At 42.4% G+C, this 27,539-nt stretch overlaps 5 protein-coding genes across 6 annotated transcripts; 1 reads left to right on the top strand and 4 right to left on the bottom strand.

Moving 5' to 3' along the window:
* Positions 1 to 710: 710 nt before the first annotated feature.
* BDCG_08410 lies at positions 711 to 5,689 on the bottom strand. Of its 2 annotated transcripts, none has more exons than XM_045424187.1 (5): positions 5,317 to 5,689; positions 5,060 to 5,170; positions 4,758 to 4,966; positions 2,203 to 4,672; positions 711 to 2,070 (listed from the first exon to the last, which is right to left on the bottom strand). In XM_045424187.1, exons 2-5 carry the CDS (start codon positions 5,117 to 5,119, stop codon positions 2,035 to 2,037), a joined length of 2,775 nt encoding a protein of 924 aa, XP_045272959.1. In that variant the 5' UTR covers positions 5,120 to 5,170; positions 5,317 to 5,689; the 3' UTR covers positions 711 to 2,034. The 2 variants fall into 2 exon arrangements, with proteins under 2 accessions (XP_045272959.1, XP_045282542.1); XM_045424188.1 differs by having other exon boundaries at positions 1,112 to 2,070; positions 5,060 to 5,163; positions 5,317 to 5,591.
* Positions 5,690 to 5,729: 40 nt separating this feature from the next.
* BDCG_08409 (nuclear distribution protein PAC1) lies at positions 5,730 to 9,091 on the top strand. Its single transcript, XM_045424186.1, has 3 exons — positions 5,730 to 6,688; positions 6,765 to 6,930; positions 7,021 to 9,091. Exons 1-3 carry the CDS (start codon positions 6,651 to 6,653, stop codon positions 8,236 to 8,238), a joined length of 1,422 nt encoding a protein of 473 aa, XP_045272958.1. The 5' UTR covers positions 5,730 to 6,650; the 3' UTR covers positions 8,239 to 9,091.
* A 424-nt stretch (positions 9,092 to 9,515) lies between these two features.
* Positions 9,516 to 12,078, bottom strand: BDCG_08408 (uncharacterized protein). The gene is made up of 3 exons (XM_045424185.1): positions 10,694 to 12,078; positions 10,514 to 10,611; positions 9,516 to 10,392 (listed from the first exon to the last, which is right to left on the bottom strand). Exons 1-3 carry the CDS (start codon positions 10,767 to 10,769, stop codon positions 10,090 to 10,092), a joined length of 477 nt encoding a protein of 158 aa, XP_045272957.1. The 5' UTR covers positions 10,770 to 12,078; the 3' UTR covers positions 9,516 to 10,089.
* A 58-nt stretch (positions 12,079 to 12,136) lies between these two features.
* BDCG_08406 (EH domain binding protein epsin 2) lies at positions 12,137 to 17,148 on the bottom strand. Its single transcript, XM_045424184.1, has 5 exons — positions 16,119 to 17,148; positions 15,923 to 15,992; positions 15,611 to 15,831; positions 12,640 to 15,541; positions 12,137 to 12,551 (listed from the first exon to the last, which is right to left on the bottom strand). Exons 1-4 carry the CDS (start codon positions 16,189 to 16,191, stop codon positions 14,178 to 14,180), a joined length of 1,728 nt encoding a protein of 575 aa, XP_045272956.1. The 5' UTR covers positions 16,192 to 17,148; the 3' UTR covers positions 12,137 to 12,551; positions 12,640 to 14,177.
* A 24-nt stretch (positions 17,149 to 17,172) lies between these two features.
* On the bottom strand, positions 17,173 to 19,740 carry BDCG_08405 (anthranilate synthase component 1). The gene is made up of 4 exons (XM_045424183.1): positions 19,255 to 19,740; positions 18,978 to 19,126; positions 18,828 to 18,901; positions 17,173 to 18,743 (listed from the first exon to the last, which is right to left on the bottom strand). The coding sequence occupies exons 1-4, from the start codon at positions 19,264 to 19,266 to the stop codon at positions 17,434 to 17,436; spliced, it is 1,545 nt and encodes a 514-aa protein (XP_045272955.1). The 5' UTR covers positions 19,267 to 19,740; the 3' UTR covers positions 17,173 to 17,433.
* Positions 19,741 to 27,539: the final 7,799 nt, after the last annotated feature.

Raw genomic sequence — 27,539 nt, 5'->3', positions numbered from 1 at the left:
AAAAAACAATGTTACGATAAACATACAAAATGAAATACCACAACTGTTGTTTCGGTTCGGAGTTGGCTTCTGGAATCTGGAGGCGTTTCTTTCTCTCTCTTTTCAGCCCTTTGTTGTTTTCGGCCTTCTGGTGACAATCTTTCGATGGAAGCATGGCGAACGGGAATAACCACAACCGTAGCTAGACCTGGAAGAGTAAGAAATACACACAAAAGCTTCACATAGCTAACTTCTCAATCGAACGGTACAATCCATGCGCGTCCCCTTGGCCATTTTCCTTGTCTTCTAGTGCTTTTTTCCTTGTTATTGCATGTATGATCGGCATATACCCCCCTATTCTTTGGATTACCAACCAAGATAATTTCAAGATGTTTTGAAGCAAGTGACCCATTCCTCATCGCCCTTGGCTTCCAATCCAATCTAACCCTGCTGTCCCCGTCCGCAGAATTGATGGTCTCGCCTCGTTTAACCAGTGTAGTAAATCGATCGAATCCACCTAGAAACCTGTAAACTCATGCCATCATTTCTATACCACCATGTGGAAACATCAACCTTCCCTTTAGCTTTCTCCCCCCTCTTCTATCCCTACCCACCCCAGCACGTTGGAGAAAATCATCACAGCACAGCAGGCCAGAGCGTACGGGTACTGCACCCGTGCATATAGTTATAAACTCGTCCCACCTGAATGAAATACACCCTTCTGCTCTACCGCTGCCTGCTCTCCCGAACACACCTCTGTAGCATGGGTACTCACTCACCCTGCCATGTTCTCTCTCTCCTGGCCACCACTCACCAGACAAGCAAGAGTTGAAAGAAAACCCTAAGCCGTTTCCATCACTCCAAGATAGCGTGTAGCAATATAAAATGTGTCAATCAATATCAAAATCAAAAAGAAATTTACAAGAAAAATATACAAAATCCAGCTTTTCCACGCTGCACATCCTTGTACTGTACCTTATTATTATCAATCTATATCCATACATCACCTCCTCCCCCGCGGCCCTACTCCCCGCTCCTTATCTCACATCAGCAAATTGTAAAAAGAAATAATAAATATTATCGTAAGAATAATCATAAATACGACTTAATGATATCTTGTAACACAAGCGAACAGGGCTCTAGTGTCGCCGAAGAGGGGGAAATGGGCGGGGAACTGTGGGGGGGGGGGGAGAGTAGAACAGTGCTTAGTGCATTGATGCATTGCATCATTCAAATTAGATAAGATATGTAATAATTAAAAGGAAAAATAAAAAGAGGAGCCAGGAGTATATAAACAGTGGTTAAAGCGCGGTTGATCTAGCTGGAAGGAAAAAGGGGGGGGGGGGTTGAGTAGAGACCGGTGAGAAAGAAAGGCTGCCCTAATGAGAAAAGATTTTTAAAGAGAAGAAACAAAAGTGATATGGAAGGAGAATCAACAAATCAATAAAAATCAAGGCAAGGATGGCCGACCGACCTCCCGGAAAGAAATTAAAAAAAAATCAGACACGTCCAATCTGTAAACAAAAGTGAGTGTGTATAAGTGAGAAAGTGGGTGGGTGAGGTGAGTGTGGGGTGGGTTTTGTATTATAGATAAAAATCATTTTTGATTCCCTGTTGTTTGTTGTCACCCTCCCTCCTTTTCATACGCCTGTCTACCTTCAAAATTCCTGCGTAGCTACCGAGCCGAAAAGAGAATAGCGACAATAAAAGAAAAGATATAGAAAGGGAAAAGGGAAAAGGGAAAACGAAAGAAAAATAAGTAGAAAAAATAAGTAGAAAGAATAAGAGAATTATAAAATCCAGGAGGGTTCGAAGTTGATTTTATTTGGGGTATTGAGTATTGACAAAATGTCCACGAAAGGGACATGGAAACAGTATAAAGAAGCAAACCGCGCAGAGGGTGGCTGAAATGAAAAAGGGACAATCATCAGACACGAAAAAGTGGTGTGGTGTTGGTAGGAGAAGGGGGTATTATATAAAGTTAAACAATCCACTGGCGAAATGCGTTCTCAACTCCTCAGAATGACGGGGAGTGAGTGGGGTTATGGGAGTGGACTAAGAAGGTGCAGGCCGAGAAAGACCTTGCCGTGCCTAAATTACAGTAACAGGAACGTTAGCCAAACGGTAATGATATTTTTAGGCCTCTTTTACGGCGATGTATATATATCACTGTGCATAAAGCTGGAAGGGAAGTCGGGAAGTGTGTCGAGTGCTGTTCTTTACCTTCATTTGTTCAATCCTCGCTTTCAGCTGGCTAGTAACTTCAGCAGCCCGCTTCCAATTCTCCGCGGGTTCACCGCCACCCTGTGAAGTAGATGTGGACGCGGGCAGGCCATCCCCGCTGGACCCCGTTCGACCACCAGCCGACATCCTCGCCGGACTTCCTCTACCTGAAGAGTACGACGAGCCAACGGGTGGACTGATTTTCCTCCGCCCCGCGTACCCACCTGCACCGCTAAGACCTGGGGATTCGAGACCGTTATTGTTCTCTTTCTCCTCGCTGGGGCTGGCGGACATGAAGCTTCTAGGCCGTGCGCTTTCGAACCGTGAGCCGAAATGCAGAGCAGAGCGAGATGGTGGACCGTTCATGTTGTTGTGATTATTGTTTGCGCTGTCCTGATATATTCCGCCATCTGTGATGCCCATATTCAGGCCCATATTAGGAATCGTAGCTGGGGGGCTAACTGCGCTGGCGCGCACAGCCCGAGCCAGCTCCCGCTTCAACCGCTCAATTTCTCTCTGCTGTTTCTGGACATTTTGTTCTGCCGCTTCTGCATCGCTCCTGGCTCGAACCAGTTGAGTTTCTTTGGCTTTGACACTCAGCACATCTCTCGTGTGATCTTCAATCAGCTGTGCGTTTTGATTTTGAAGTTCGTTTATTTCAGATAGAAGCTTCGTTCGCTCAGATTGCAAATTTTCTACCATCCGTGAGTATCTCTCTTTCTCAAGGCGAAGCTCTTCTAATTCGGCCCGCTCAATTGCCGCCATCCCAGAGCTTATGGAAGTAGGAGGCGGAGCTGCAGGCTCAGAACTTGGAGGTGCTGGTCTCCCCAGAGAACGCCCAGCCAAGCCACGATTACCCATGCCGAATTTAGAACCTGTAGGGGCAGCGGCGGGGGCAGTAGGAGCTGGGTTTTCCTCAAAAGGTGGTGAGACTACCCTTCGCGGAGATGCAGGCGCACCTCCCGGTCCAGCTAGCTTTCTTTGAAGCTTAAGCCCTGATCCAGGAGTGGCCGCACCCCCAGCCTTAGGAAGGCCGAGTTTGGATGGTATCGCCTTCTTGGCGGTAGGCGGTGCTGGTGTAGGTTCGTCAGGGGCCGCCGGAGCGGGTGCTGGTTTCTTAACTGCAGCTGCCGGCCTTTTGGCAATGGGCTTCTTTGCTCCTCCCGGAACAACCAGACCTTTGGGAGGTCCAACGATAGGCTTAGGACGTTCTTTAGCTTTAACTTCTGCCGTATCAAAAAATTCCTTTATCTTTGCTTTCCGAATATCGTCCAAGCCATCCAAATAGGGATTCATCGCCCTTTCACCTATGATCTTCATCAAGGTTCCTAGAATCTCGGCACCGCCGGATCGAGTAGCTTCGCTAGATTCTGTCAGCAGCTTTGTAGCAGCGTCTGCTATCGACTTTGTTTCTGGTTTCGAGGGAACCTCCCTAGTTGTTCTCAAACATCGAATCAAAAACTTCAGAGTTTCCTGTTTGACTTGTGGATTTTTGTGCTTAAGAAATTCTAACACATCTTCGAGACAATCTGAAAGGCTTGTAGCGGCAAAGACTGCATCCAAGGCGTGGCCCAGCGCATCAGCAACCGACTGTTTTTTCTCCTTTAGCCGTTCCATAATGGGAGCCAGAATAACAGGCTTGTACTTAGAGAAGCTCTTGCGTAAGCCTTTGGCAAGAACTTCAATGGTATTGGCGGCCACGGTGACAACAGCTACATTTGCGTCCTTCATGCATTTTGCCAGCGCACGCATCATTTCGTCAAACTGCCCGTCTTTGATCCTAGGGACATTCGCTGCGGCAAAGAGTGCGTCGAGGGCTTCTTTACGATCCTTCCATTTCGTCGACGCTAATTTCTCGTGTAAGTCCTTTGGCGCCTGAGATAAAACGTCGACGGGTTCTGCAAGATCGAAAACATCAATCTCTGCATCACCGTCGTCTTCGCCCCCATCTGCTGCAGCGCCATCTCCGTCCCCGCCAGCCTGACTACTGGCTGCTGCCATCGCTTCTTGCTGTGCTCGCGTAAATCGCTCTTGTTTTGGTGCAGGCTCCTGTTTGATGGCTTCGAATAATTTTTCCAAATCTTGTTGTTGCACGGGTTTTAATTCTCCCCAGAATAGCGGCTTCATAGCATCTTTGAGCCATCTGTACAGTTCTGCAGTGAGATTTGTCGCTTCTGCTCGAACATTCTTATCCGCATGGCCGAAAACTTTTGGTAGCGTTTTTAACACCAGTTTTGGCTCAATAACTTTGCAGCCGTAATTGTGAAATGCGGCTGTCAATGCGGCGAGGGCCGGTGCAATGACCTTGGGGAGTTTATGTGAGAGCGCCGCCACGAGATCCTCAATAACGGGTTCAGGTCTATCTAGTTCTATGCAAAGTAGAATAGCCTCTAGTGCGCTGGCCTTCGCTGCAGGTCGGGTTGATGGTAAGCCCTTTTCCGCAATGGCGGCAATCGTCGTTCCCCGAGTCCTAGTTACAACAGTGTCAGTGTACTTTCCCCGCCTGTAAACCTAGGTCGCAGGCCAACCCGCTTGTATCAGCGATGTATGCGTACCTCGTGCATCCTTGAACACCTGAATATTTTAGAAAGGCGCAGTACGCATTTAGACCTTCTTGCTGTGCTGCTACGTTCGAATCGGCGACAGCACCCTTCCACAATCCCGGGTCTTGTAGGAACGGTCGAAATACGGGATCTGATTCGTCCGGTGAAACCTCGAATTGTTTTGTAGCATCTTCATATCCTCCTTTTCTCACTTTCCAATTCTATGGTTTGATATATATTTATACGTCAACATCAATAACAGGTCAATTGCGGGGTGGTTGGGGAATATAGAAGCGAAAAATCACAGGGCTAACCTTATGAGCAAATCTATCTGGTAAAGGCAAGGAACTAAAGTCCTCTTCTTGTTCAGCCATTTTGCGAGGCTGTAATCGCAACACTCGTCGCCAAATTTGCTTCCCTACGCTCTTCAACTATTTAGCGTCCGCACGAATCCACTGTTCCTTGTAATTTTTCCGCTGATGCCCAACGGCCCCACCACGATGGGATGACACAGCAGCGCAACATCCTGAGAGGAAAGGGGAAAGCGATACTCGCGATAAGTGAAAAGTACCTTATGGGGTCAGAAATAGTGTCGCAAAAATTAATAAACCGGATCAAAAGACGAGGGAGTCGCTGGTGGTTTAGGTATCTGTTTGTAGTTGCGGGAGTTTGGTAGAATGCAGGAAGTCGGCAGACGCAACACCACGAATAAACAAAGCTTGATGCAAGTATTGTGGAAGAGACGTTAACCGGAGGAAACAAGACAGTATCGAGCTTGTCTTGCACCTGGTGAAGGAGATTTGGAATTTATGGAATTTGGAGCTGTGATAAGGTTTGGAATTGAGCAAAAACACAGGGCAAACGTCAACATTGAACAATCGCCGTGGTGATTGGGCATCCACGTGACCTGTGTCTGGCGCTGCTTTTGCTCTCAAACTTCACCATAGATCCATCCCCATCTGCACATTGGGAAGGATGAGTGACGGGAATATGAAAAATCCATCTCGCGTTGAATTAGAGTACGCTCATACGGAATACAGAGCTCAAGCCTTGAGACTAGTTACAGTTTACTGCAGTTCGCCGCGAATTCTGTTTTTAAGGGCAAAGGATGCGATCTACTTCTGTTCTGCTCTGGATGAGTAACTTAACTAACTAGTTAATTCAAACATACGCCTGCAAATTTTCCAACAGAAACAAAGACAACAACAACAACAAAAGCATACCGAGCAACAAATTAACCACATAGCCATTCTTTAGTCCCTTTGACAACTTATTAACGGATATATAGTGTGCAGAGACTATATTGTTCTTCTTTTTGTTTCCACTGTCCGTGTACTTTCAGCAGAGGACCTTACCTAGGTATACATTTACAATACTCTGTACAACTAATTCCCAAATGGCGCCTAATAAAGCGGCGACCCGGCCATTCCTCTTCTGGCAACCACCCAGGCCAGGAACTGGTGCCAAACACTCCAAACACTGCAACAACATGGCTCATCGCCGGACTCTTAAATATCCATCTATCTCGATATTCTTCTGTGTGCTGCCACGACGTCTCTGCTGAACCATGTGTCTGTGTTTTAAATAGCTAGATCTTATCCTCCTGGAGGGGCCTTCATTCATAATCAACGGTATCGCCATCAATCCATCACCCACCCACCCGCCACCACTGCTTTCACCTGCATATATCTATCCAGCTATATTGCTGCCCGCCGATACCCTCCTGCGAAGCCCAACACTGTCTTGTTCCCTGACCATCACTAGTGTCGAACATATCCTCATTTTTAATACATTAAATACTATTCTCGGACAGGTTCGGCGGGCAAGGCCTTGTTGGGTGGCTGTGGAGGGGGCGCCTGGGAAGACCCCTATGAATCAAAAAAGTCGCCAAATATACAAGCAGCAATGAGCCAATTACTGACTCCGCGGCAAGCGGAAGAGCTGTGCGTTTGTAATCGAACAGTTTCCCAATATCTATTTGATAGCTGTCTTCTAATTTAACGGATAAAAATGTCGCAGCCACAAATCTATCATCGCATACTTCCTCTCCGCCAAGTTACCAAAGAGTGCTGCAGCGTTGCGGGAAGAGATCGCGGATAGCGTCCAACTGGACGATTCCACCGCTAAAAAATATGAAGGACTTTTGGAGAAGAAGTGGACAAGTGTAGTGCGGTTACAGAAAAAGGTGAGCTCGAAACAGCAGCCGCAACACTCGTACATACATAGCTACCATTGTATTTCAATGCACTGATAAGATCGTGTTGTATATCTACAGATTATGGATCTGGAAGCACGAAATTCTGCCCTTCAATCTGAACTTGACTCTGCTACTCCCACATCTCTCTCCCGAAGGAACCAAGATCCTGTCTCCTGGCTACCCCGTGCCCCCGCCCGGCATCGGTTGGAATCCCACCGCAACCCAGTGACCAGCGTCGCGTTTCATCCTGTTTTCTCATCACTTGCATCAGGGTCCGAAGACACAACTATTAAAATATGGGATTGGGAGCTGGGTGAGCTTGAGCGCACCATCAAGGGTCATACAAGAGCCGTTGTAGATGTGGATTATGGAGGTCCCCATGGAGGCACTTTGCTGGCCTCATGCTCATCAGATCTCACGATAAAACTGTGGGATCCTTCCGACGAATATAAGAATATCCGCACACTCCCTGGACATGACCACTCTGTTTCTGCCGTACGATTTATCCCGTCAGGCGCAGCTGGCTCCCCCTTATCAGGAAATCTGCTGGTCTCCGCTTCGCGTGACAAGACCCTCCGCATCTGGGATGTAACCACTGGCTACTGCGTTAGGACGCTGCATGGGCACGTAGAGTGGGTTCGAGATGTTGTACCCTCGCCAGATGGCCGGTTCCTATTCTCTGCTGGAGACGACCGAGTCGCCCGTCTCTGGGATGTCTCATCGGGTGAAACAAAATCCACATTCCTAGGCCATGAACACTTCATCGAATGCGTCGCCTTAGCCCCGCCGACCACCTACCCATATCTAGCAGCCCTGGCGGGACTTAAAAAACCACCTCCACCCTCCTCATCTGCCGAATACGTCGCCACAGGCTCCCGCGACAAAACAATCCGCGTCTGGGATTCTCGCGGCACTTTGATCAAAACCCTCATCGGGCACGACAACTGGGTCCGGGCCCTCGTTTTCCACCCGGGCGGTAAATATCTCCTCTCCGTCAGCGATGATAAGACTATCCGCTGCTGGGATCTGAGCCAGGAGTTCAAATGCGTGCGCGTAGTAACGGATGCGCACGCGTTCGTAACTTGTATACGGTGGGCGCCGAATATTATTAAAGACGCTGGTGGCATGGGGGTGAATGGGGATATTAATGGCGGTGGTTCCCTTGCCTTATCTGGTGTAAATGGGATTATACCCGGGAGCAAGAAGGAGGATCCTGGTGGGGGGGCGAAGTTGGGAATCCGCTGTGTGATTGCGACGGGGAGTGTAGATTTGAATGTGAGGGTGTTTGCGTCATGAACACCTAGAAACTGACAGCGCCCGTCTCTCGATACTGATGATCGAGAGCGGAGGAACCATTTTTGAACTAATTAAACCGACATGACGAGGGCGAAAGGGGGGGGAGGGGAAGAAAAGAGGCATTAAATTAAATCCGACGACAGAATGAGACTTAGGGCTTTCCTTTTATTTTACATTTTCTATTTTCTCACGCTTTCTTCTTCTAGTCCCCTTTGCGCTCCATATATACACTCCGCCATTTCCCAACTCTTCCCCCCCCTCCCTCTCTTCCTTTTTTTTTTTTTTCCTTTGCTCAGCATTCTTCTGTGTCTTCAATCGTCAAGCGCAGCCTGCAGCAAAGAGGCGTCTATCCACTTCTTTCTATCCAGATCCATCCGCCTATGAATATATCCAATACATTTTCCAATACTATGTCTTCAATCTCCCTGTTAAAACTTGATAACTAATGAATCCAAGCTATCTTCTAAAGCTTTATTATGCAGTGAAGTAACACCTACCTCAATTCCCCACTTCCAAAAGTATTGGTCGACTGTTTAAGCGGAGCAAGAGTGTCTGACTGTCATCGGACCGTAGGGGAGGCTCCTATGTAATTGATAACCATGTCCTCTGTTCCCTGACGATTATTCTAGTTAGTTTACTCTGCAACGTTCATGGCTTGAGAACCATGTTCAATAGATAGAGGAGACGTTGTAGGGGAAACGACGTACATACATGTACGGTGGGTTGGTTATCATACGATTTCTTCCCAAACTATGTATCTATGTCTCTCTGCCTTAATTGAACCCGGGGAAGAAAAGTAGCTTTCATCTGCTGCGTACAGCTAAAAAAAAAGAAAAGAAAAAGAAAAAGAAAGAAAAAAAGAAAAAAAGAAAAAAAGTATCATGTCCTCACTCACATCTTTAATAAGGGGTGTCATTCCCTCCCAGGCCCGGCGGCATTGCTCGCTACTACATGCTTGGGACCACCCATCCTCAGAAGCCCGATTTTATATCTACAAGCTTTCTACTCGTGCAGTTTCGGCACAAATTTTGAAAGTGTCGGCCAGTCAAAAGCAGCTCAAGCAAGGAATGTCAATAAATAAATAATCATGTCAGCAAAACGGACGGAGCCTAGCAGACGCCGTCACGCCGATGGGTTGAGTTACGTATGTACATACATGTAGTAATGTGCATGTACATCATTACATAGTAGTAGGTCGGAGGGTGGTGGGTTTGGAAATCGGATACTCCTCAGAGCGAGAAAAGCTCAAGGTTTGGCTCGTGTTCGTGTCAAGCTATTGAGCGAGCTAGCAGACTAGACTGGGGCTCTGAAAGAGACTGTAACTACGGACTAGCAGGCTGACGGGACAAGGATTTTGGGCGGGGACAAAAAGTTAGTAGTTAACTGTCGTGTGAGGCTCTTTTCTTAGCTTTTGCTTGTTGTGTGGAAATGACAGGGGGTGAGAGGTGAATATATAAAATAATAAAAAGGGGGGGAGGGTTTTTTGAGAAAATCCGACCTGTTCCTCGGTTGATCTTCTTGTTAGGGGGGATTTGAAGCGGGAATTCTAACAAAAAAATAAAATAAATATAAATAAAAATAAAAATGAAAGGAATCTAATTGAAGTGAACACTTTTTAGCAGGGTATTATTCTAGTGACAAAAAGTTATAACAAAGGGAAAATATGAAATGAGAGAGAGAATGCGCGGGAAATCGACAAAATTTGCATCAAGTCCGCTTATATCCAACCAGCCCCAATAACCCGTATGAAATTTAATTTGTTTGATCAAATAATATCCATTATTTCTCATAACACCCATTTCCTCACCCATGGTGTATCAACTTTCCCCCTTACCGTAGCATCCCCATCGCCTAGGCTGGAGGGTAAGCCATAGCTTGGGGCTTCTGATAACCAGTCTGCCCAGCAGCCTGTCGAGCAAGCACCTCTTTCTCCTGCTGGACAACAACGCAGCAAGGACAGAAAAAGGAGGCAAGGCAGTCCTGGACCAGGGACTCTTCATAGTTGTGCTTGGCCTTGATGGTGCCAGGTTCCCATTTCAGGAACTTCTCCAGATGGGTTTGGGTGATGCCGTACTTCTCGCGCAGCTCGGTGCGCCTCTTTACAAGGAGGAGCCATGCGACGGCGAAGCAGTTCATGCCGCAAAAGATAAGACACTATAATTTTGGCCCAAATTAGTATAACAAGGTTTTGGGCTCTCCGTGCTGAGCAAAATGCGTAGTCCCTCTCGAAAGTCAAGAGAGTGATGGAAGAGGTGCGTTCGTTTGTTCAGCTTACATTATCGTTGATTGGGCTGAAGTTGGCCAGGCTGGGGTCATCCAGGCGAGCCTGGGTCTTGCCGAAGAGGACGCATGGACAGCACCATCCCATTAAACCTAGAGATCCGGCCCGCTCTGTCAGCGTTCCATGCTCGCAAATGGGCGTCTCTTTTATCTGGCGATGAAGGTTCCCACATACATGTATCAATGGGGTTGAAGCAGTCCCAGAGCGAGCTTCCCCAGTTAGAGCTGCCAGTTGTTTCGGGGCCAGACATATTGTTGGAGGTATATTAACGCGAAAGGTTTATGGAAATTAAAAAAAGAAAAAAAAAGTGTAGTTATATGAGCGTAAAATGATGGGGTAACTATCTTTATTGAAGTGAAGGATATAAAAAGAACAGCGAGCAAGTTCGATTTAAAAGAATGAAGGACGAGGGGTCAGTTGATCAAAGATGTGATGGAAGTGGAATCGTTCGCTAACTAGAGGAAAGAAAGAGACTTTGCTCTAGTTATATATATATGCTTTCACAAGCACACTTCGCAAGCCCTCTCGCACGCCACGGCGCGTGAAGAGCAAACCCCTTTTCTCATCCTCAGCAGAATCATTATAATAATAATAGTGAGGCTCAAGGTGCGGCTCGTATTGAGTTCTCATAGACTCCACAAGCGACCTGCAAATCTGGCTTGATTGGATCGAAAATGCTTTTCGACGAGTCAGGCATTCTGCGCTCTTACGAGGTCCCAGAAGCAGCTCCATGGTTGTTCTCTGATGGCCGGGGCTCTGACTGCACAGAACTCGCTTCTTCCGAGTTGTGGAGAAACCATTTGGGATAAATCGAGCATCGTCATTTGAGTGAAACCCGAAATCTCGTATCACGCTGCGGCTCACTGGTCACAGCGGCCAGCCTCAGAATCCTGTTCGTAAGAGTGATGGAGTAGCTCAACTTAAAAAGGAGATATCAGTGTTGATTAGGATTAGTGCTGAACGCTGCTCGTGAGGGTGGAGGAACTCCATTCCATTGATTATTATTATTCAGGATGGGATGTGACTGGCGCAGACTGCTGGTGCTTGGGAAAAGAAAAGAAACGCTAGGAGCAGAAAGAAACCTCGGGGCCAACAAGCTCCCAATTCGCTTGCGGGAAAAACGGCATCGTTTATTTTCCTTTCTTCTTCTTCTTCTTCTTCTTCTTCTTCTTCTTCTTTTTTTTTTTTGCTCTGAAACTTTTTGGATTCTTCCTTCTTCCTTGACCGACCACATAACTCAAAAACACTTTTCGAGGAATTCCTGACAACTCTTTTCATCGTCATCCGTATGAAGTAGTGAAGCGTGGAACCCCGATCGATAATGCTGAGCGAGCTGTGGAAGCTAGCTCTCCAGCAGTTTGGAAGATGTCTGCTCGTCGCTTCAAACGCCGTCTAGGCTAATAGGAAGCTAAAAAAGGGCGGAAGAAACTTATTCTCCGGTTGGGTCAAGAAACTCGAATGGTTTCCACCACCAGTCTGCCTCGTTGGTCTAGATGTTGCAAGCGCAAGCGTGAGTTGAAAAGCACTCAGGAAGCAAAGGAAGCAACAAAAAATAAAATTACATAAATAAATAAATAGAACAAAAATAAAAATAGAAGAAGACTTCCCACAAGCAGTGAAAACCCGCCGCTTCCAGGGTGATGTTTCAGAGAGCTTCTTTTGGATAGGCCTCTCTGGTCCTCCGCCCTATCGTTAACACTATGAACTATGAAGCCCCCGTTTCCCATTTCCATTTATAATGTTCACTCCAAAAAGACACGACCAAGCCCAATGAGGGAAATGCACAGAAGCTCATGGCTGGTGGCGACCATACGGAGTGCAGGGAAAATCGTGCACAAGTCCTGCTCCGGCCAAAGACATGTCTTCAGATTCAATCCTTCTTGGGGAGCGACAGCTGCCAACGTCTGATGGATGTCAGGGACACAGACAGGCTTGTTCGTTAAGCAAGTCTGTGTAGCAGCCAAGATTGACCTGGAGCATCATTTATAACAACAACACGAAGCAGATCCACAAGAACGGGGCGAAAGAACCGCTGCTTCTGAATAGTTAGCAGGGAGCGTGCATGAATGGGCGACCGACCAAGCAAGCATGCAAAAGAAGGGACAGATTTTCGAACCAACCGTTCTCTGGCAGAATATCGTCCTTGGTACGGAGCCAATACTCTATCTACAAAGGCTTCACATCATAGACGACGACCAGCGCATGACAAGATCGCCATAGGCAAAACATGGACCAACCCTCTTGCTGGAGAGCTGGAAGAATCCAAATAACCATTTCAAAGAAGACGCTCACAGCACTTGACCTTAGCTACAATCTGTAGTAGGAGGTATGTATGCTTCATAGCATCGACATAGTAGTATATCACATCACCGCAAAAGTTGACAGCCAAGCACTGACAAACTGCAGCAGCGGTACATATTCTCGGCTCCCGAAAACAAAATATTTGTTCCCCCCCCGCTCCCCTCTTTATGGCATGTTAGTTGCTATGGTTGATTCCCAGGCGGAATACCAGTATGATATGATCAACTGACACAAAACAAGGTTCGCGCTTATGGCGTTTATTTTTTGAGCCCTAATTCGGACCCTATATGTAACAACTTTTGGAGTGTGGGAAGCGTACAGGGCATTAAGCTTCATGTTGAATGTATGCAAAGTATGTACATGACATTTACAGTCCAAGTGCAGTTTGTTTTCTTCCTTTCTTTTTCATGACAATTAAAGAGAAGTAGAGACGGAAAATGGAAGATGGAAAGTAAAAGAAATGCAGGGACATAAATCAATATTTATTTTAGCATGGGGATATCTGACCATCTCCTAATTCTGGAGACATTATTCGCCAAGAATTATCAGTAAGCGGTTCTTTTCTTGTTTGGGATAAAAAGAAATCGCTGGCCTAGATGAGTACGAGAATCGGAAAAGCGAGGTAGAGAAAGAAGGGAAGGAAATAGAGGAAACGAAAAACATGTTACCGCGCAGCTAATATCACTCGTAAAAAGGCCAATGGATAAAATAAATAACATAAATAAAGACAAAGGCCCAAGAACAAGCAGGAGAAAAAGGTGGGAGGGGAATTGGAGCCGCAGGTAGGTAGTAGGTTAACTAATGTAGATGGTAATAAAAAAAACGCTATCTGACATAAAACAAAAGAGGGAGAAAAGGAGAAAAAGACGAAAAGGTATGACTTATGGGGATAAATGTGTGATAGGAAACTGGCAAGAAGGGCGGGCGGACTCTTCAAAAGAGATGGAAAAAGATACAAAAACCTAAGTAAAACATAGCAAAAAGAAACAAAAAAAGAAAAAAAAAGGGAGAAAAGGGGAGAGAGAGAGAGGGGGGGGGGGGACAAAAAATGGCCCCAAAATATAAGACCCAATTTTCACCGAGCACACGGAAAATAAGGAATAAAACTGTGGAAGGGCTAAACTTCTTGTCTCTCTTGCGCAAATTGACAAGCTCTTCATGAAATATGAAAATCCTCCCCTCCGCTCTTCAAATCACAACGTGTCCCGGCCATGGAATTCTACAAAATTCCCGCAAACTCCACACAACGCGTTTGTTTGAAGAGGACATCGTCATAAGAACAAAGAAAACTTCAACCCATAAAAGCCCTCTCTCCCCACTTCCCCTACTCCAACTTCCTCCTTCCTCCTTCCTAACTTCACAGGTCAATCAGATTCCCACTCTGCTGAGGCTGGGCCACATAGCCCGGCTGTCCCATTCCAAACGGATTATTATTCCGCTGGTGCTGCTGCTGCTGCGGAGCGCCTGTAAACTGCTGGTTGAAAAAGGGATTGTTCGCGGTTTGGTTTGGTTGGAGACGGTCGAGACCCTGACCGGCAGAATTTACGAATACGCCGGGCGCGGTGTGCTGGGCAGGGATACGGAGGTCGCCGACGTTGCCGAAGGTATCTTGTCCGTCGCCGGTGGCGAGGAGGGCGTTGAGACGGGCGTGCTGCGGGTTTTGAAGTTGTTGTTGTTGTTGTTGCTGCTGCTGCTGCTGCTGTGTATTGCTGGACGACTGGAAGTTCATGATGGGGTTTGTCGAAGGCTGGTTGTTGGTGAATTGATGAGCGGTGCGCTGTTCAGTGAGGGTGCCGAGAGATGGTGGGCCGGTCTTTTGGACCTGCTGTGCTTGGGCTCGTGTGAATGACGAGGCAAATGGATTATTGGAGCCCGTTGGCATGGGCTTAAGCGCATCCGCTGGTTGTTGTTGGTTTGATGCCCATGGGTTATGAGTTCCTGGCTGGAGGAAGCTGTTGTCTTGTTGCGATTGCTGTTGTTGCGGCTGTTGCTGTTGCTGTTGTTGTGGCTGACCAAAGATATCATTGCCATAGGGGTTATTGAATGCAGTTTGCTGTGGTTGGAGGGTGGCTTGGGGTTGCAAGAAGTTATTTTGCTGCGCGAACTGATCATAGCCGGGTTGTTGAGCGGGGAAGCCGCCTGTATAGCCATTTGTAAAACCCGTCTGTTGCGGCTGGAATCCCGTTGGTTGCGCGTATTGATTGTTCAAGTAGCCTGTCGACATAGGTTGCTGTTGGTCCATTGGGTTCCCAAACCAATCTACCGCAGGCTGTTGCTGGTATCCCTGGTTATATCCTGTTAATTGAGGCTGAGCAGGTTGCGGCGCAGCGGGAGTGTTGTCGTCGAACAGCGCAGAGGGATTACTCTCCTCCAGTTCACGCCTTCGAAGCTCCTCTTCTTCCTTACTCAATTTAATAGCCTTGGCAAGATCGTCATCGTCGGCTTCGACGTTTGTCTCCCTTTGGCGTCGTTTCCTCTCCTCCTCAGCTTCGTGCTTGCTTGCTTCGATTGCAAGGCGGTATTCAGCATCCTCTTCGTCAGCTTGCCGGTGAGGGCGATCCCGCCTTGGGCGGCGACCTGGTTCACTGCCACCAGCAATCCCATGTATTCCATCGTCAATTCCGCTGACACGCGACTTCCAGAGTTTCCGATCAGAGCGTTCGTTTCGCAGACGATCTTCATCAAGGATCAGGGCGGTTAATTCCTTCGCGGAAACTCGTACTACATAAACCGTTAGCAAAAAAAAGGCTCCCCATTTCCTAGTCCGTAGCTGTTTATCCTATAGCTAACCATTTTGTCCAACATCACGGCCATCCTCATCAATGTACTGGAATTCGCGCAACGTCTTGATAATGTAAATATTCTTTCTGGCCCATGTAACCACCATCTCCGAACCTTCGTGAAGACAGTAGTCCAACACTTTCAATGACTTGAGCACGTGTCGCCAGTTCTTGCCCTTGTCATTCAGTCGCTTATCTAACATGTCCATAATCTCGTAGAAATCGCTGGGACTGTGATACGGACAATTCGTTAGTAAAATAACTAAAAATAGAAACTAGCCGCGGAGTAAAGGGTAAAACGTGTGTATAGGCATATGATTACCTATGAAATGTCATCGCCGCAATTTCCCCCATCTCTGTCCCCGTAGGGCCCCAAGGGTCATTACTCGTTGCTACACCAGCACACCATAAATCAGTACCATGAAATTTAAAAATTTAAAAATAAAAAATAAAATTGAAAAAATAAAAGGGAAGCGACAGAAATCAACAAGTATATCAAGTCAATAGTTGAAACATACCATTGCGGACTTTGACCTGAACGGACGAGTATCCCTTGGTGACATTCTTCACGCTCCTCACAACCTTCGACATGGTCGCGCTATGAAGAGCCTCTCAATCAGGCTATTAATTAATAAAAAGGGGTAAAAGAAAAATCGAAGGACAAATGACAAAAACCACAAAAGAGGTCCCTCGGTATGTACGGGTATCCCGATGATGTGATGGTTGCCGCGCCGGTCCCGTCGTTGCCTGTTGGGTATGTATGTACCGAGGACGATGCGCGCAACAAGATAAAAGAATTACAGTCTCAAAGAAACAGCACGGCTTGTTTTCTTCAGATCAGATCTGTATCGTCCTTCTTTAGGAGAACAAAAATGTATTACGTATATCCGCGGAGGAAGGGGTGGCGACGTAGGCGGCGTGGAATGACAAACTTCGCTTCTGCGCAGGAACCGCTGTCAATTTTCAGCAAATAACCAAGGAATCGATAGTCGTTTATGATGTAGGACAGCGTTCGCCGTTTGCGAGTTCTCTCAGGCGGGGGATGTTCAGTTTGGGGCAATCCCTAGCTCTTTAACACAGATATACCATTCGAATCGAAACAGTTGTCTAGTTTTTTTTTTTTTTTTTCCCACTCGTTCCTCTTTCCGTCAATGAGAACAAAGGTGAATTCTGGCGGAAGCGGACAGCGGTGAATGTCGTCAGTCGTCGTAGAAGATAGATATAGTGGTTGGTTAGGTATGGTATGGACGGGGGAAACACGAAGGTTAGGTTCTTAAAAGGGTTCGTCCGTCGTAGTTTGATCACTGGTGTGGGCCGTTCCCGAGGGAGGGGGAAAATTAGATTTAGGGACAATGAACACCGGGAAATAGATCTCTCTCCGGACCTAAGCAAGGGATATTCGATCTCGATCTTGAATCAGGAAACACTCAAGGAGAGGAGGTAAGAAGGCGAGGGTTCTTGGAGGAGAGACCGGGAGGAGGTGATGGTGGGTGACGGTGGTGGTTGCGAGGGCTGTACTGCGTGAGTTATATCGACTGTGGTTTGATGATGAATCTTGCTAGGCCCAAAGTGGAAAAGGTGGCTGAGGCTGTGTGGCACCGTCGGCTTACGTGATCGAGGGCGTTTGACAAAAAGATATATTTAGCTATCAGTTACGGATCTATGTAACCGTACGGGGTACATGGACGTCTTCCCTTAATATGCGGAAACACTACGAGTCTTATGTGGTGAGTAGATTACACATATTTCGGCTGCCATCACCATCTTCGAAAAATCTGCGGCAGAGTGCCATGCAAATAAAGAAGTAGTAAACGTAAAATGTAACAAGGAAACCTACAACCCTTCCTCCGCAATATACCTCTCCTCCGCACTCTTAATACACTGAATATTAGCCCCCAGCTTATTCAACGTCTCAATATACTCATCGTATGGATCTGAATCAAACACAATCCCCCCGCCCGCCTGCAAATACGCAATCCCGTCCTTCATCATCATAGTCCGCAGCGCAATGCACGTATCCATCGCCCCATCAAAAATCTCCTTCCCATCCCTACTCGCACTATCGTATCCAAAATACCCAACCGCCCCGGCGTACACGCCGCGCTTCTCCCCCTCAAGCTCAGCAATCAGTTCCATGGCCCGCACCTTGGGCGCCCCACTGACCGTGCCGGCGGGGAAGATGGAGCGGAATGCGTCGAAGCGCGTCTTGTCCGGCCGCAGGATGCCGGACACCTGCGATACCAGATGCTGCACGTGCGAGAATTTCTGCACGACCATGAGCCAGTCGACGTGAGTGGTCACCGGGTCGCAGACGCGGTTGACGTCGTTGCGCGCGAGGTCGACTAACATGACATGTTCGGCGCGGTCCTTTTCGCTGTTGATTAGCTCTGCGGCGAGCTGTGCGTCCTCCTGCGGTGTCTCGCCCCGCTTCACGGTGCCGGCTATGGGATGCGTGATTATCCGCCTTTTTTCTTCTTTGACTAGTAATTCCGGACTGGCGCCTATGAGCTGGAATTCATCGCAGTCGATGTAGAAGAGGTACGGGGATGGGTTCACGGTGCGCAGGTGTCGGAATAAGTTGAATGGGTGAAGAGAGGTGGGGCGTGCTAGTCGTTGCGAAGGGACCGTTTGGAAAATGTCGCCTTTCATGATATGTTCCTTCAACTTCTTCACATGGCCTTCATACCCCGCCCGCCCAATATTAGAAGTATACTCTTGACCCCTCTTAATCGGTGGTTGCGATGGAAGTGGGATTTTAGGATCTAGGAGTACATCGATGGCACGTTGGATCACTTCCTGTCCCCTAGTATATTCCACTTCTAGATCTCCGTCATTTTCCGGGACTTGTACATATGTGATAACCTTGACAACTTGGAAAAAGTGGTCAAACGCAATAATGGTGTCAACCATCATGAATAGCGACTCGGGTACCTTGAGTACATCTTTCATGGGCCGTGCTGTTTTGGGCTCGAAATACCTCACACAGTCATAGCTGACGTAGCCAATTGCTCCGCCGGCCATGGGTGTCAACTCGAGGCCTGGTATTGTGGCGACGCGGAACTGGGACAGCTCCCTTTCGAGGGCGGGGAGTGGGTCGCATTCGGCCCCATGGCCAGGGCCAGTTTTCAGGACTTTCTTGGGGTCTAATGCAGCAAGCCGGAATAACGAAAAATGAGAAGCGCGCTCGGTTGGCATTTATTTTACGGCAGGGGGAACAAAGCACATACCGGCTCCCACAAAGCTATACCTCCCAATTGTCTCCATCGTAGTAGCACTCTCATAGAGGAAGGATAGTTTCGAGCTGCCAAGACAAGTAATCGGCATCCGTTAGGATGTTGCTCCTCTGAGGGGAATAGCCAACCAACTACAAAACTCACTTCGCCGAGAATTTCAAATATGCCACAGTGGGAGTGAGTAGATCTGCCGGCACCGATGCCACCAGAGGAATCAGATTGGGCGGATGCGGCGCGCCCTTTGATTGCGCGAGGACATCTTTGACCACTTCTAAGGTGGGTTGGATGACGGGCTACGGCAAAATTCGAGTTAGTTAGCAGCAAACCCAAGATAGCCTAGAGTTTTGAAAAACAACTGGAATGGTAGAAATGTAGTCCAATTGACACCGCTTCCCAAAAAGAGGTGTAGAAAACAACATACTCGTGGTGACATGGCTGTTAAAAGGAGTACGGAGTGTGGAGCGGGGTGGGTGGTGTGTCTCCGATTCGCCGCGGGGTTTGTTCGTTCGTCAATGAATCACGCAGGAGAAACCGGAGAGGGGAGGGGGGGGGATAAAATCAATTTATATACAAGGAAGCATCCAGCCGCACAGAAGACGAGAGAAAAGAAGAAAGGTAGCACAATAGCATGATAATGTCCGTATACGGGTATATAAAAAGTTTTTGGCAGGCCAGACGATGACTCTATCCATCAAGCCAAGCTCTGAACGCTAAACCGAGGCCCCGGCTTGGCGACAGATTATGTCATCCTGTCCAGGTCGGGATTGAGACTGTTGGCCGGATGCCCTATATGTTGGTGATTACTACCATACGGGAAGAACGTAGGGTTAATGTTGGGGGTCCCGGGAGTTGATCGGCCCTTCTACCAGCAGTGCGCTGGTGGTGACCGAGCTCTTTTGCCCCAGTAAGTTAGCCTACAGTTAATTTACGGTGATTACACCGTGAATCCACCATTCCACCCACCCGTGTCACATGTCGCTGATTGTAACACATGTTCCATCATTATATTCAGTGACACATCACTGAATATTAAATGTTAAGATAGTGTTGAGACAGTACAGAACTTTCTAACATTATCATAACACTACTCAGTAATGTGTAATTGACAGATGTTATCATCAGAATACTACTAAGATACTAATTATGTCATGCTTACTCACTCTCTCTAGTGAGTGCATCACAGTGTATGAAAAATCACACTGTACAGAAAATATTTTCAATATCTTCATTCTTCATCTTTAAATAATCATTATTAATTATAATCATATCTAAATCTTCTAATTACACTGAGAAGCAGGTGTAAAGAGCTATTAATATATATAAAAGTAATTTAAAATTAAAAATCATATCTCTGTTATAAGAATTCAAAGTCTTATATATTATTTTATATGAGAGAATTAACAGAAAGAAATCAAGAACTATAAGAGTTTCACTGAATTGAGTATTAAATAACAGTTAGAAAGAGATAATTAAGATATAAATTCATCAGTTAAATATTATTAATAAGACTGTTTACTACAGATATAAGTAGTATAATAATAGATAATTTCTTACTAATCTGAAGAGTGTCTGACTGTAAGTATTTAAATTTAATACTGTAAGAGCTGACTTTACTGACTGTGAAATGTATTCAGTTAATTATAATATAATTCTTAATTAATTAAGATCTCTTATTATTAATAATACTCTAAATTTTAATATATATAATAATAATAATAATATATACAATCACTTTATTTCACTGTCTGTAGATTAACTGTTAACTATCTTCTTATAATTAATCTCTTCAGAGATAATTGTAAAACTATGTTATTAAATTAATACAGTAGTCAAGATCTTAGAAGATATGAAGAATACTCTTATATCTAATTTAATAAAATAGTTAAATAAGATTTTTAAGAGTAGTATAGTTCAGATGAAATTGAATATATTATTATTATTATTATTATTCTTTTATTATACTTATATACAAGCAGAGCTTATAATGAGTTCTTACGTGATGTTAAATACAGATTAAGTGTTAATTATATAGAAGGAAATACAGGTGTTAAGATTATATTAAGATAATAAGAACATAGAAAATACTGTTATATATACGCGATCACGAGTTATTTATATATGTAACTCACGTGTTATTCACACATTCATACGCGTATAAATACATTATATATATAACTCTTAGTATGTCTGTGTATTCTGAGAACTGCTTATCTTTTCTAATCTTTTCTCTTTCTTCTTCTAACTATTCTACTTAGAGAAATCAACTATTTTTCATATTTCTGATAATCTAGTATAATAATAATAGTATGTCTATATAACAATCTTAGTTAAGAATATCTTAGTTAAGATACTACTATAACTGTTATTATAAGATTACTCTAGAGTTTGTAACAAATGCTGTAAAAAGATTAAGTATTTATTAATATAAAATAATCTGTTAAAACTGATTACTGTAATATCAAGATCTAGCTTCTATTATTAAAAGTTAATCTAATTAGAGATTCTCTGTCTGTTATTCATCTTCTGTAAGAAAGAGCTTATTTTAAAACAACTTAATATCTGTAATATCTCTATTAATTAATAGTGCAAAGTTTCTCTATATTAATTATCTTTTAATAGAATGTGTAAGAAATCCTGCTTCTCGCAGATTCTTTATCTCTATTTCTATCTCTCATGTAATCAATAGAGCTAGCAGCTCTTGACTATATATAACTTGTAAGAAATCCCGCTTCTTATGAATTCTTTACCTCTATTTCTATCTCTCATATAATCAATAGAGCTAGCGGCCCTTGGCTACACACAACTATATAGACTGAAGTTCATGAATACTATTCATAACTCAGCTTGAATACTATTATATATTTAATCTCTACATTTTATCTTTCTATTATAAATACTTCTAGTAGTTAATAGTACATATTACATCAAGCTGCAAACATCTGAATAATTATCTATGAGTACTTATTCTTACATTTCAAGCTCAGTCAGTCAGCAACTGTCTATTATAATTGAAAGAACTAGAAACTTATATACTTCAATCTCTGTAAACTCTACTGCAGACACTTAAAAGCAGTTATCTGAATTATGAATAATCTCTATAAAAGAAGTCTCAGAGAACTTATTAACTACTTATAAAATATTATTCTCTGCATCTATAACAGAGAAACTCTTTAAATTCTCAAATGAACTAATCTCAGTGAAGAATATTCTTGAGTATCTTTCACAGAATTAAGTTATTTTTCTATAAGAAATACTTACTACTTATAAACACTTTTAAACTGAGTCTCTAAACATAATCTTCAGAGATACTTATGAACTGAAAAGAAACTTTCTTAAGTTATAATCACTTAAGATCACTTATCAAATCACAATTTATAAAAGCTTTTACAAGTTTGTATTTGAAATTGACTCACAAGCTCAGCTGTGTGATATAAAAGATGAAGAAGCTGTTATCTATATAATAATAGATCTCTATTACACTGAAGTTAAGAACTGACTGAATTATCTAGAAAATGATTATAAGAGATTCTACTGATCTATTCTCAAGATCTATTTAGAGAATAAGTTGAGAGACTCTGCAAGCTGAATAGAGAATATCTGAACTATGATTACTAATATTAGAAAAAGAGATGAGAAATCTGATAAAGACTACTTACAGCACTTTATAAAATTATAATATAAATTGAGATTTATAAAAACAGAGCTCTGAAACAAGATCTGAATAATGATATTTATAAAGAGACTGAATAAAGACATGCAGAATAAGCTTATTAAGTAAGACTCTAAGTTCTTGACTCTGAAGAAACTGATAACTCTTATTCATCACTTACAGATCACTGTGAGAGTTATAGATTTATAAAGAGTGAATCATTGACTAGCTCTGCAAGAGTCAGAATAACAGAGAACAGATTTACTAGAAAAAGATAATAAGATATAGAGAGATTTATATCTGACTACTAAGTAGAAAGAAAGAGCTTTATAAGCTTCTATAAATAAAGTATATAATAGAGAGATTAAGAAAAAGAGACTCTGCTTTATTTATTCTAAATCAGAATATCTTCATATAAACTGTCTGAATAAATTAAAATAGAAATTTAAGAAGTTATAGACAGAGTTAGTAACAGTCTTCTTAAGAGTTTTAAAGCTGATATCTGAATCTGTTGCTTCTCTGATGAAAATACTTACTTATAAGAAGAGACTGTACTGCAGTACTACTACTTTGTAAGTATAGAAAGTATTGATAAACTCAGAATCTCAGATCACTATAATATTTCTAAAGCTTATAAAGTGAATAAGCTGAAAGATGAAGACTGAGAATCTGCTCTTATAATAAGTAGAGTATGAGAACTCAGATCTGAGAGCTGAGAAACTTATAAGAATTATCTTTGAATTACAAGATCTCTCTGAAATCTGAAGAAGATTTATAGAAACTGTGATTATCACAGACATCACAGATAACATGTATTTAAAACTTATATAACTTTAAAGATACAATTTATACATAACTGTCTGTAAGTCAGGTTTATACTTCTGATCAGTATTAATAGACTTACTTATAAAGATAGAATCAGTTGATACTGCAGAGTTAATTAGAGAAGATAAGCTTATCTATATAATGACTTTGTAAGTGTCTGAGAATCTCACAGTCATGAAAACTGAGCTTCAGATATCAGAGAAATATCAAGATCTCATAGAGATATTCAGCTTAGCAAAGACAGCTGAGCTTTCTTCTCACTGTGAGAAGAATCTGATAATAGATTTAATAGAAGAATAGAAATTCTTCTGAGAATTAATCTATAAGCTCTCTTATTACAAGACAGAGATCTTATAAATCTATATAAAGAAGAATCTGAAGAATAACTTTATCTGATCTTCACAGACCTCTGCAGAAGTCTCTGTGATATTTATAAAGAAGAAGAATAAAGATCTCAGATTATATATAGACTACTATAATCTGAACTTCAAGATAATAAAGAGTCACTACTCTCTATCTCTGATTAAGAATGTAATCAACTGTCTCACAGAAGCTGTTATATTTATACAACTGAATGTGATTAATATATATACATGACTGTGAATACAGTTTGAGAATGAATGAAAGACTGTCTTTAGAACTGCACTGAAATTGTTTAAATATCTAGTGATGTCTTTTAATCTGATTAATATTCCTGTGATATTTCAGTCTTTTATTAATAAAATACTTTGTGTATATCTGAATATCTTTGTAATAATATATCTGAATAATGTGATGATATACTCTGTAAAGAAGAAAGAACACACTGAGTATATATGAAGTATGTTAAAGATCTTAGATGAGACAGAACTGTATATTAAGCTTGTAAAGTGCAACTTCAGTATCTATTGAATTAATTTTCTAGAATATGTAATTATCACAGATAATATTCAGATGAAATCTTCATAGATTGAGACTATTCTATTATAATCAGAGTTAACTAGTATTCATGAGATTCAGATCTTTCTAAGCTTTATAAATTTCTATAAATAATTTATCTTTGTATTCATGAGAATCTTCTTAATTCTTATAGACATGCTGAAGAGTGAAAATAAGAAGAAGTTATTCTATAAATAAAGAATGAAAAGATTGTTAAGAAGAAAGAACTGTGAGAACTTTCTTATCTTAGAAGCTCATGAGATCTTTACAAGATTGAAACAGATATTTAGTCAGCGTGGCTCAGTTGGTAAGACTGGTAATCAAGGCCGCACACATTAGAAATGTGTGAGTTTGAATCCCACTGCTGACATCTGCCACTTCTTACCCATGAAAGCCCTCATGTAATAGAGGCTGAGTCTAATTAGTAAGGCTTGGTGCGGGGTAGAACTCTCTACTACAAGTCAAGTCACTAGTTAAGTGAGATTCTGTGAACACTCATCAGAGCTGATATGAAATGTCAATGTCTCACTATTCTACTGTGCACCTGTCAAGGTTCTAACAATATAGAGTCAAGTCTAATGTAGTGATTATACACTACTTAAGTAAGTCTCTAACTAGAGCTGTCATCAGAGCCTAGCTCCCCCTCAAATACAGAGAATGATTTTAAAAATCACTTAACTAGCAGATCTAGACACATATCTAGACTCTAGACAGAGTACTCTGATAGGTTAGAGTCTGCAAGCTCTCTGTCAAGCCCTAATACTGACAGAGAGAACTGCAGTCATTGAGTCTATGATTAGTCTCTAACACAGAGTGAGGTCACAACAGCTGATTGATAGGTCTATAAGCATCTAATGAGGCCGAGATCAGCAATTAGAAGCTTGGTGTGTATCAAGTGAGTGATAGCAGCCACTGAATGCTACTTCTCAAAAATGAATTGAAAGAATACAACTCTATTCAACTGAGAAAGGAGCCTGTATGACTAAATTCAATTGAGTTCAGACAAAGCAGGAGAAATGCCTCTGTTCTAGTATATATAAAAACACTTGAACAGTCAAAGATCTCTGAAGTAAGAGTAGCAGGTTTGAAAATGAGAGTTCATGAATACAAAGACTCAAGGATGAACCTCAAAGCTCAAACACAGTGTTCAAACTGTCAAAGATATGGACACTTTGCAATCTCATGTTTTAGAGACTCAAAATGTGCATTCTGTGCCAGAGATCACAAAACTAGTGAGCATAAATGTGAAACATGCTCAAAAAGAGGTGAAATTTGTCAACATACTCTGCTTAAGTGCTCTAATTGCAAAGAAAAACATGCATCTAGCTCAAAAGAATGTATGTTTGCTCCTAGAACTCAAAAGAACTGGAGAAAAGATGAAGCTCAAAGTCAATCTAGAACTGAAGAGAAGAGTCAAGCCAGTAAACTCACAACTGCAAGCTCAAAAAGAAGAAACTCTCAACTATCTAAGTCTTCAAACTCCAACTCTCCAGCTAAATGTAAACAGAACTTGAATTCTCAAACTCCTGTTAAGATTAGAGAATTGAGAAATGACTCTGATGATAAACTAGATATAATACAAGCAGTTGAGATTTCTACTTTTCAGAACAGTTATAATCTACTATCTGATGATAGTGATTAGATTCTACTCTACTCTCTTTTAGTATGAATATACAACAAAAACAACAAAAAAAGTTTAAAAACTCTTCAAAAATCACATTTATTCAAAATAATGTGAATAGAAACTCAAATTGTATTTATTCTTGTCTTCAAATTGCATTTGAATAAAAAGTTGATTTTATACTGCTTCAGGAGCCGAATTTTGATGCTGAGCAAAAATATGTTATTTCTCATTCAAGCTACTACTGCTTTTTACCTCAAAAGTCTGAGATAAAGTCAAGAGTAGTGATCTATGAAAGAAAGAGATCAAGATATCAATTTAATCTAAGATTTGATATCATGTCTGACCCTGATATTCTGGTGGGTGATATTATAGATAAAGAAAATGAGTTTGATACTATACAGCTCATAAATATCTATAATGAAAAGTCATTGAAGGAAAATAACAATATCTGAACAATTGATAGAGGATTTCTGAACATAACTCCATCAAGAAACTCTATAATTGCAGGAGATTTCAATGCACATCATCCCTGGTGAAATTCAGAATGCAAGAGAGCAGTGAGAGCTGATAATCTGATTGAATGGACCTTTGAGCATTCAATAGATTTGATTAATAAGTCTGATCAACAAACATTCTTTAGAAAAGGCATGAAACAGAAGTCTATTATAGATCTAACCTTCATGTCACAAAATCTAATGAAAAGAAGACTTGTAAACTGGTTTATTGATTCAAATGAGACATCAGGATCAGGTCATGAGATTATTCAATTTGATATTGAACTGAGTGAAAAACAAATGAGTGAAAATCCTCTTCTCTCTAATCAGTATAACTTTGAAAAAGCTGATTGAAAAGCAGTTGAAGAAAGCATAAAACTGCTAAAATCTGAAAGACAGAATGAGCTATATTGGAATTCTGGTCAAGATATCTCAAATGAAATGCTTGAGAATAGAGTGAAGCTTATTACATCTATTATTCTAACAAGTGTTAGAGATAATATTTCAAAAAGAAAATCTTCTGAGTATTCAAAACCTTGATGAAATGAGAATATCTCATCTAAAAGGAAAGAATTAGCTACTGCTAGAAGAGATTGGAAAAATGATGTAATATCTGATAAAGAGTTCAAAGCTGTCAGAAATGAATATTTTTCAGATATCAAAAGAGCTAAAACAGACTGCTGGAATAAATTTCTTGAAGAAGCACAAGAGAAGGAAATTTTTAAAGCTTTTAACTATACTAAAACAAGAAGTGTAGCAAAACTTCCAGCCTTAGAATATGAGTTTCAGAATGAATCATATACAGCAAACTCTTTTGAGGAAAAATGTCAAGCTTTCATGAGAATTCTCTTTCAGAACTCATCAGACTCAGATTCAGATTCAGAGGAAGAGAATATATCACTTCTCAACTACATTGATGAAAATGACTGAGAATGGCCTGATCTTACACAAGATGAATTAGAGTCAGCTATCTTCTCAAGTTCTGTTAAAACTGCTGCAGGTCCTGATTCAATTAATCACTTGATTATTCAAAATACATATTCCTACTTAAAGAATGAATATTTTGAGCTCTTTTTCAATCTCTTGAAAAATGGATATCATTCTGAATGCTGAAGAGAAGCCACTGGAGTGATTCTTGCAAAACCTAATAGAAAAACTTCAATTTCTAAGTCATATAGAGTAATATCTCTATTGAA

This window comes from Blastomyces dermatitidis (assembly GCF_000003525.1).
Source record: "Blastomyces dermatitidis ER-3 genomic scaffold supercont1.11, whole genome shotgun sequence".
Taxonomy (NCBI): domain Eukaryota; kingdom Fungi; phylum Ascomycota; class Eurotiomycetes; order Onygenales; family Ajellomycetaceae; genus Blastomyces; species Blastomyces dermatitidis.
The sequence above is the reverse complement of the archived record's forward strand: the minus strand, read 5'-3'. Positions and strand labels throughout refer to the sequence as shown.